This window comes from Nicotiana tabacum, chromosome 7, assembly GCF_000715075.1.
Source record: "Nicotiana tabacum cultivar K326 chromosome 7, ASM71507v2, whole genome shotgun sequence".
Classification (NCBI taxonomy): Eukaryota; Viridiplantae; Streptophyta; class Magnoliopsida; order Solanales; family Solanaceae; genus Nicotiana; species Nicotiana tabacum.
In genome coordinates, this window is record NC_134086.1 from 97105464 (window position 1) to 97116084 (window position 10621).

A 10621-nucleotide genomic window follows, 5' to 3' on the forward strand; every position below is an offset into this window, starting at 1 on the left:
GAGAATCATCCAGGTGAATCACTGTCGGAGGCGCCATCTCAAACTCTACTCTTTGTCTCTTCGATGGCCCTTCCTCTTCCCCAGTCGACGGTGACTCGTTCGTAGGACGGACGACACTAGTCGGGACCTCGTCCTGAGAAGTGGCCCTCGCTAGAGTAACCAAGGCCGCAGATTCAACCGAAGCAGCCTTCGACGAAGGGCGTGCAGCAAGTACAGGACAAGACGAGCAAATGCGGCCGGCTGGCGAAAGGCTAGCTGAGGGGCCCTTGCTCTCCGCACCCTCCCTGACAATGACGAACGATGCATAAGAGGCTAAATAACAAAAAAAGGGAGGAAATAGTAGATAAGGACATCATCTCACCTGTAAGAGGCTTGCGTCCAAACCTCTCATGGAAAGTCAACCAGGTACGAACTCCCACTGTGTGGGAAGAATGGCCTCCACCCATTTGCGAATCCCTTCAACAGGCGGCAGGGGCAATCTCTCAGCTGCAGAAAAACAAAGCAATTTAGCATTCGCGGAAAATGGTCGAACATTTCATTAATTAAAGACGCAAACTTACGCGCAAAGTTCCATCTCTCGAGGAATCCAGTCGGGTCCGCCACAATATGCTCGGTCCACATATAAAAGTAATTTTCATAGAAACGACGATTAGTTCTATCGTCCATCTTCACCACTAGACCCTTTGATCCCCGAGGACGCGCATGAATCATCGTACCTCGAATCAGTTGTGGAGCAAAAATTCTAAGCATATTGCTCAAAGTGACCTCACGACCGGCAAGTTCCGCATATTTGAGTAGCATAAGAAACAACTTGTACAAAAAGGAGAAAGATGGGCAGGGCACACCTCGTAGTAGCGATAGAAATCTACCACCAACATGGGGAGAGGAAGTGAGTACCCTACAATGAAGGGGTAGGCGTAGAACACACAATATCCGGGGCGGTCGAAGTGAATTCTATCGTCCCCCTCCGCCAGCCAAATCTCGACGAAACTGGAGATTCCCCACCGTTCCCTCAACTTTACAATTCCCCTTTCCCTCACAACGGAAGCGACGTGTTCCAGCTCTGCTCTATCGCCGAAACTGAAGTCAGTCGCGTCCCTCCCTAGGCGAGGCAGAATTTTATCTACCGAGGGAATCTCTTCATCCTCTACCACATTCACTTCTCCGGTGGCCTGAACAGAGCTCTCTGTTACCGGATCAACGACAGGAAAATTATCACGAGAAGAATTGCCAGCCATTTTTAGCAGAAAACTCTCCGAAAAAAGTGATACGAAGAAAAGATTAAAAGTTGTAGTGAGCAAGAAGGTAAGCAAGAATTCAGGGTATAAGAAAAAGTGATATCTGAAGAACTCTTTCAAACGAATGATGAAGTGAATTACTCAAATGACAAGTTCCCCTATTTATAAGAGACATAAATTCCCCGAGCACGAAACCCAAGAGTCACCATTTGAATCCGATAGGGCACGGTACGTTTCAATTTCCCAGGTATGTGTGTCATAATGGTGGCATCCACGAACTAACGCTTCATTGCCAACCGACGTTTCAATTTCGAAATCATCGCAACGGTCCACGAGTATCGAAACAAAACCTCCACTCCGCCAAAAAGTCCACAAAACACGACTAAGGAACAGAAAGTTGGGGGTCAGATTCCTCTCGACTACGTTGCAAACATGATCCATCTGTCGAGCCCGATAAAGGATGGCCCCGACAGATGGAGAGACTAATTGTATTGGTCAAAATATGACCACCTCGACCAGGTTGCCCACGACCCCCTTTTTAGCAATCGGGTAATGAAGTCAATAGAGTCCACTTCATTTCTCCTCCACAATATCCGACAAATCGAAAAGAGCAACGCCTGGAATCACGACCAGAACGCACCACTGGCCCGAGCGCGTCAATTCATGGTGAGGGTGAATGGATTTCAATTATATATATATAACCCAGGAAGGCTTTCAAGGGGAAGGCTTCTCTCCATTTTTTCCACAGAAGGAAAATAAGAACAAAGCTTCATTCTTGTATCTTGTACATAAAAAAACAATTGTAATATTCTTTCCTCAGGGACTGAGGAAGAAGGCAATATTGAATCTTAATGAGATTGTCGATATTTTCGTCATCCCATACACATTTATTATTATGAAATCTCTTGGTCTGGAATCAATTAAGTTTGACTACGATTTACCACTTCCTCTTTGATTGATTTATTCAAAAAAGTTTCAATATCTTTTGAGTCAAACAATTATCAATTCACACAAAATAAAAGATATAATAATGAAATGATCACAATCAACATAGTAAAAAATATAAAAATTAAAACTTTATATTGAAAATAAAATCTATATTTTTTATTTATATATAATAGGAGAGGCAAAACAATGATCGGATAATAAGTGCATCACCAAAAAAAAAAATTCTAATTTTGTTTAAAAAAATATATCTTGTATAATATGAGAGGCAAAACAAGGAGAGGATGATCAGAAAATTTTCAATTTTAAACAAGCAAAATCTATCTATACCAAACAAGAATATGATGAGAACTTCCAATTTTAAAAAATAAATAAATTATAGAAGAAGCAAAACAATGGATATCGATTGCATTTACATGTTCATAAAATAATATCATTACATGTTTATTTGTGTATATTATATTTTTTAAATAATATTTTCTAATGAAAAATTATATATAACATTTTTCGCATAACATGCGGATATGAATACTAGTACGTAATTAAGAGTGGACCAGAGAGAGTAGTTAAAGTGGGGAAATAGCAATTTTTGTGTATGTGTGCATCCCAATACCCAAGTTCATAACTGCAACCTCTCCCTCTTTTTCTTCTTCTTTAAAATAAATATAAATAAATAAAGCACACACTTTCACTTTTGTGTTATCATCAGTTTTCATATGACAGTGAACACATGACTAAAGCCTTACCAAATACAACAACACCTAGCTAAAGGCAACCAAATCACCAAAATCTTCACCACTGAAGCCAAATCGTTTCTGTTTTCGCCTGTAGAGCCATATAGCATCAACGTTTGGCTAACAATAAATCAATTTTCTGCCAAAAAAATCAAATGCTCTGTTTGAGAGAGTAACAAACACAGAGAAAGAAGTATAGTAGGAGCTCTAGCTTGAAAATAAAGAACCAGTTGAGGATTTTACAGATCTCCTATTGTACTGGTAAATTTCTGCTTTCTTTAATTTATTTAATGGGAGTGTCATTTTTGAGTCTCTTTTTTTGGTTCTAGTATTTTGAAGTAGTTCCGCTGTTTAGGGCAAAAATTTCCACCCAATATAGAGACAGTGGTATTAAAGTGGGCAGTGGGCACGTTTATTATGTATTCACATTTTAAATTTCTTTTTTCACTTTTATATAATCGAGCCGAAAGCTAGATCTGCTGATGCTTCATTGAGTGTTACTGTGAAATGTGAGAAACACAGTTAATTTAGCACTATTTTCCTTTTTTTTTTAGGGGGGCTATGGTTTTCTTAGAAGTTGATTGTCACGTCACTTGGGGACTTAAGGTTTTCTATGAGAGCTTCTTGAGGGTTATCTCATTGTGTAATTAATGGAACTTGTTAAAATTATGGAATATTTTGGTGATTGTAAAAATAATAATATTTGCCTAATTGGATGTCTCTTACTACAAAATATCTTTATTACTTACCACATCACATAGTAAAACTGCGCGTTAAAATTCTGAAATTTGAAGATTTTGTAATGTGGTTGTGTTTACTCTAATGTGTTCATAGAGGATGAAGACCTTTTTAGTGAAAAAGAAATCTTTCATGTGCTGTAATACTTGTAATTGAAATGGTCCTAGTAGATTTGATTTGTAGTACAATCATGTGTGGATAATGTTTTACTGATTTTTGCGCTTTCTTCAGAGCTTTCTTCTGGTGAGGTACCTGTGATGTTAATAGTAACCGGAGATGGAAAGGATACATGAAGTAAAACAACCACCGAGGCAATTCCCTTTAGAGGCTAAGGTGACACATGCCTTTTCAACTTCCAGGAAGGAGATCGGTGTTAAATGCAATGTGCAGGACTTCCGAGATTTTGACTTGTCTGTTCTGAGACAAACATGGAAAGGAAAGACCTCGTATCAGGAGGAAGAGGAACTCATGATAGATGCTGGTTCAGTCAAGCGCAGTGATGATTCACTTGAAGACAGTGGCTCTACTTCATTTCATGGAGCGAGTCATCCTCCGGAACCTGTTGATACAGACCTAATGAGACCAGTGTACGTACCCATTGGTCAGAAAAAAGCAGATGGGAAATGCTTAGTGAAAAGCATGTCTTTGAAGGGTCCTTTCCTAGATGATCTTTCAATCCGGGTTCCTAATGTGAAACCGAGCCCATCTCTTCTTTCACCTGCAGAGAGCTTGGTTGAAGAGCCAAATGATCTGAGTGTAATCTCCTCTCCGTTTACAATTCCTCGTCCATCTCAAAACACAGAAGCAAGTCTGCCTCCTGACTCCGAAGAGAAAGAATGTATTTGGGATGCATCGCTGCCTCCAAGTGGCAATGTAAGCCCACTTAGTAGCATTGATAGTACTGGTGTGGTGAGATCTATGAGCATTGTCAACAGTTGCACAAGCACGTATAGGAGTGATGTGATCATGAGCGATGGCATGCTTAGTGTGGACAGAAACTATGAGAGCACAAAAGGGAGCATTCGTGGGGATTCACTTGAAAGCGGTAAAACTAGCCTTAGCAGAGCAAGTGACAGCAGTGGGCTTAGTGATGATAGTAATTGGAGTAACATTACTGGCAGTGCCAATAAGCCTCACAAAGGAAATGATCCTAGATGGAAGGCTATTCTCGCGATTCGGGCACGTGATGGTATTTTAGGAATGAGTCACTTTAGGTTACTCAAAAGACTTGGTTGTGGAGACATTGGCAGTGTTTATCTTTCTGAGCTTAGCGGGACTCGCTGCTATTTTGCAATGAAAGTGATGGATAAGGCTTCACTTGCGAGCAGGAAGAAACTGACTCGTGCTCAGACAGAAAGAGAAATCCTGCAGTTATTAGACCATCCATTCTTGCCAACCTTGTACACTCATTTTGAGACCGATCGCTTCTCATGTTTGGTCATGGAATATTGTCCTGGAGGAGATTTACATACTCTACGACAGCGACAACCTGGGAAGCATTTTTCGGAATATGCTGCAAGGTATGCTTTTATCATTCTATCTAGAACTAGAATATGCAGCATAAAAATTATCCTCCCCTTTCACATGTAGTCCTGACATAAGCATAAGCCTCTGCTTATTTTGGCATTCCTTAGATGTTATGATTTATCACATCCATTTCTCTTGCACCATCGTTCTGACTTCTGAACATGTAAGCTCTCCCCTGTAGAGGAGAGAGTCCTCTTCATGCGGTCAAGAGTTCGAGCCTGGTACCCTGACAAACAAAAAGCTCTCCCCTGTAGAGGATATGGTTACTAATATGACTTTTTTTATTAACTCTCGTCCACAAAAAGAATTTCTTTATCTGCCATTAATTGCACCTTTACTTGCCAAAAAAAAAAGTGATTGTTTCCCATGTCATATCAACTCAGACCAAATTAGATATTTATCACTCTTGGATTTTGATGTTTGTCCCACTCAATCCATATTTGGGATCCTCCCATACCAAATAGTTTGATCCTACTTGGAAGTTTTTTCCAGTCATTGGGTCTTAAGAAGAGAAGGTGGTAAATATGTAATGACATGTCTATTGATATTATTAAAGTCTGGTTAACTAATATTATTAAAGGGCTTTTCGTGCTAACAATCTTCCACATTTTCTTCATTTGGGAGATTTTAGAATCTTTACCCTCACATTTCTGTTTAAGCTGTTGAGTTCCTTAATCAAACTTTAACAAACCCCGCGTTTCTGCCACAGGTTTTATGCAGCAGAAGTTCTACTGGCGCTTGAATATCTACACATGCTTGGTGTTGTGTACAGAGACTTAAAACCTGAAAATGTTCTTGTGCGTGACGATGGCCACATTATGCTTTCAGATTTTGACCTATCCCTAAGATGTGCAGTTTCACCCACGCTCATAAGGACATCGTCTGGCGATCCTTCTAAAAAAGGAGCCGCATTCTGTGTGCAGCCAGCATGTATTGAGCCCACATCTGTATGCATTCAACCAGCATGCTTCCTTCCCCGCATATTTAATCAAAAAAGCAAGAAAAGATCACCTAAGCCTCGAGCCGAGACTGGGCTTCCAGCTAATGCACTGCCTGAGCTAGTCGCAGAACCTACTTCGGCACGCTCTATGTCATTTGTTGGGACTCATGAATACTTGGCCCCCGAGATTATCAAGGGAGAAGGCCACGGCAGTGCAGTTGATTGGTGGACATTTGGTATTTTCCTGCATGAACTACTATATGGTAAGACCCCATTCAAGGGATCAGGAAACAGGGCAACTCTTTTCAATGTAGTAGGCCAACAGCTCAGGTTTCCAGAGTCTCCTGCAACCAGTTATGCCAGCCGTGATCTGATACGTGGCTTGCTTGTTAAAGAGCCTCAAAACCGACTTGGGGTGAAAAGAGGAGCAACTGAGATCAAGCAGCATCCTTTCTTTGAAGGCGTTAATTGGGCTCTGATACGTTGCAGTACGCCACCCGAAGTGCCAAGACCCATTGAGGCGGAGCTTCCTGCAAAGTTTGGGCAAGTGAACCCTCTTGGGGTTGGCAATACGAGTAAAAGAGTGGTGGGAACAGATGCAAAACCTGGGGGTAAATATCTTGACTTTGAGTTCTTTTAGTTTAGGATATAGAATTCTTGTCTAGGATTGTATTAGTTGATCCTTCTGCAATTGTTTGCTTCTAGTTGTTATTATGCATTCAACTGAACTGCAATACAGAAGAACTGGGGCTTTACTAAACTTGTAGCTGTGAAAATCACTCGCCAATGATATGAGTCAGTTGCACTGTTTTGATTTAATTTGTCCTCACATCTATCTTAATTTTCTTTACCGTTGAATGTTGCTCTAAAATTAGTGTTATACTACATGATCCAAGAGAAAAAATGCCTTGTTATTTCCATGCCATAGGAGCTAGCTAAGAGCCTAAGGGGCTTGTTTGGTACGAGGGATAATTAATCCTAGGATTAAATTTGAGATGAGTTTATCCTATGTTTGGTTGGGATAAAATTGTGGTATAACTAATTTCGGGATTAGTTATCCCGGGAATGTAGTGTTTCTTTATCCTTATGGGGTGATGAGATAACTAATCTCGAAATAATTAATTATGAAATAGCTTGTTTCCCAACCAAACAACCTCGATCACACGTGGTATATGTAGACATCGATTTTTAAGGAATCAAGCCAAATCCTAAATTAAAGATACTACGTGACTCTTGAAATCCTAGGAATCTATTAGGGTTTCTTGGAGATTACTCTACCCTAAATCCTAACTCACACCTATATAAAGGGATATGTATTCCCTTGAAGAGGTGTCTCAAAATCCCATAAACTCTTGGGATATTCACAAAGAGATCAAAATATGGCCGGAATTATGGATAATAAATCAGAGGGAAGAATCAAGGGATAAACAGAGTTGTAACCTACAATGTTTATCAATAAAATTCTTTTTTCTTTATAGTTGTTTGTGATTGCAGTTTTATTTTTCTCTGCATAAATTTGTTGCAAACAAATTGGCACGCCCAGTTGGACCAGTTCTGCCCTTCATCTCTTCCTCCTGTAAATCGAAAACTCCAAGTTTCAAAACTATTTGTTGCGACGGTAGAGTACTTCAAGTCTCGTCTTAAAGTTTCGGCAAGCCTACACCCTGATAAACCTTGAAGTAGAGGGTATTTGTAGATATCGAAATTTGAAGGAATCAAGCCAAATCCTAAATTAAAGATACTACAGGACTCTTGAAATCCTAAGAGTATATTAGGTTTCTTGGAAGTTACTCTACCCTAAACCCTAACTCACACCTATATAAAGGGATACAAGGTGTCTCAAAATCCCATAAACTATTGGAATATTCACAAAGAGATCAAAATATGGCCGGATGCTTTTAACAATCAAATAGTTCAAGAAGCTGGAGATCAAATACATTCCCAGGTGGTCTGTATCATCCTACATTCGAGAAATACACGGCTTCAGCTCTCGAATCACGGAGATAATCAGGAGAGAAGAATCAAGGAGAAATAGAATTGTATTCACAATTGATTTGAGTAGTAAAAATATTTTTCTCTTATTTTATGATTGCAGTTTCTTTTTCATATATTGAAAATTAGTTGCAAAGTATGTTAAGGGGTCCTTTTTGTAAATAGAGCCAGATGCTGCGTGGAGTTGTGCTCGAAAACTGGGAATGAAATAGCCTAAAGGAGCATAAAGATTATATTGATGAGACCATGCGTGACAATAATTATGGATCCAATGCAGCATACATACACGTGCTACCCAGATAAATTCTTAAATTTTTATATATAACATACAGAAATGAATATATATACATAAATATATATTTTTCGAATATTATTTTAAGAGCGGATATACAATATCATTTTCCCTAAATTAATTTTCTTTGTGATTTAAAGCATGTTGTTGGCTTGGCCCAACTTGCATCATCTTGTTAGTGGTGCCCAGGATCAAAGCTAGGGACCCGTTTGTTATAATTTGTTATTTTAAGATTAAAATATTTGAATCAAACATATGAATATATATAATTTATCTTTATCTAACAATTAGAAATGTTAACTTTTTGATAGTTATAATATTATATTAGATAAAATCTTATTGTAAAGAGCCTTTTGCTATGAATATCACTTCCAATTGCTATTTGAATCCTTGTTCTTTTGATCAGTGGCGAACCCAAGTTTTTTTTTATGCGGGTTCAATCTTAGAAGTACATAAGTTGTAAAATAGTAGTTGTCAAGTGGGTTCAAATAACATCTTTATACAAAATTTATGCAGCTTTAATTGTAATTTATACATATACACAGTATTGTTTTTTGAAGAAGGGGGTTCAACTCGGGTTCAATTGAACCCGCTTGCCACCACGTGCGTCCGCCACTGTTCTGATTGATCTAGCTCTCATTAAGTGGTTGTAAAACAATAAAACAGAAATGCACTTAACACCTTGAGAGATTTAGATTCAAACACTTGTTAAACGGAAACAGCCACTTTTAGTGCATTTTTTCTTTTCCTTATTCAACATAAACCTTAAATGCTTTTCAGTTTTCACGCTTTCACTTTAGTAGCCACTTAGTTGAGAGCTCAACTTTTGGCTTGTAGGTAAGATAAAGTGAGGAAGGAACTAAAAAGAACAATGTAGAGAAAAAGAAGAGCAGCAGGCCACAAACGTTGGGCCAGATTGTGAACTAAAATGGGCCGCCCAAAAGGCAAAGATTTGTTGGGCTCCGAGGGGGACTTCCAAGTAAAAATTTAAAAATTGCACGGGGCATCCTATTTGGTCGCTCCCATTTAACCTATACCCATTTTTTTAAAGTTTTAATTTGTACCCACTTTTTAAACAACTTCAACTCCTTTTCTCCTCCGTCGTTTTCTTCTTCTTCTTCTTCTGCTGCTGCTGTTGGTGCTGCTATAAAACTTTAGTTCATGGGATGATTGCCATAAGTATGTTTATCAGATTATTTAAAAATAAATTATAAATAATTACGTAAGTTAGTAGACAATAATTTGTGAATATTTTCACGTACGGAAAATTTAAGGTCACACTTAGTGATTCTTTTCATGATAATTCTGTTCTTTTCACGTTTATTGTTTTCAAAATTTATGATTTAGATACTGTTGGCAATCTGATTATTTATCTAGTATGCTAGAAAGCTTTTTCAAAAACTTCAGCTTATATAGTGCTGAAGTTTTTATAAATGAACTAAATAACTTCAACATCTTCTGCTAAAATTTTTGAAAAACCTTTATGACAAAACTAATGATCCAGGACAAAAAAACTTCAGCTTATTTAGTGCTGAAGTTTTTATAAAAGAACTAAATAACTTCAGCATCTTCTGCTGAAGTTTTTGAAAAAGCTTATCCAGGACAAAAATAACTTCAGCTTATCTAGTGCTGAAGTTTTATAAATGAACTAAATAACTTCAGCATCTTCTGTTGAAGTTTTTGAAAAAGCTTAATGACAAAACTAATGAATCAAGGACAAAAAAACTTCAGCTTATTAGTGCAATTACAAACAAAAACTTTAGCAAATATATAACAAAACTTCAGCTACTATGCTTAAGTTCAGCAATTATAAATAAAAACTTCAGCACACTTGGTTCAACACACTTGCTACTTCTGGCCCGTCTACTAGAATGCTGAAGTTTTGCGTGATTGCCTTTACTACTTCAGCCCAGTATGCTGAAGTTACGCAAAAAAGTAGGTACGCTTTCAATTTTTTTTGCAAAGCGGGCACAAGTTAAAACGTGACCCAAAAAGCGGATATAGATGCAAATGCCCCAGTAAAAGCTAATTTTGGACTGATCATTCAAAAATAGCCAGAGTTTGTAAATCATTGAAAAATAGTCACTATTTTGCTGCAACACGGAAAGTTCCAGCATAATAAACTGGAGATCGGTGCACCTGTGTATGAACTTCCAGCATATTATGCTGGAACACCAACACGCAGAAAGTTCCAGCATAATATATTGGAGATTGG

At 38.3% G+C, this 10621-nt stretch overlaps 1 protein-coding gene across 1 annotated transcript; it reads left to right on the top strand.

The window, feature by feature from the left end:
• Positions 1–2779: 2779 nt before the first annotated feature.
• LOC107775075 (serine/threonine-protein kinase D6PKL1) lies at positions 2780–6941 on the top strand. The gene is made up of 3 exons (XM_016594746.2): positions 2780–3178; positions 3887–5175; positions 5892–6941. Exons 2-3 carry the CDS (start codon positions 3932–3934, stop codon positions 6760–6762), a joined length of 2115 nt encoding a protein of 704 aa, XP_016450232.2. The 5' UTR covers positions 2780–3178; positions 3887–3931; the 3' UTR covers positions 6763–6941.
• The last annotated feature ends 3680 nt before the right edge of the window (positions 6942–10621 follow it).

Coding starts and splice junctions, on each gene's coding strand:
- LOC107775075 (XM_016594746.2), top strand. CDS start 3,932: ATGGAAAGGATACATGAAGTAAAACAACCACCGAGGCAATTCCCTTTA. Junction 5,176..5,891: donor TTTTCGGAATATGCTGCAAG/GTATGCTTTTAT, acceptor TTTCTGCCACAG/GTTTTATGCAGCAGAAGTTC.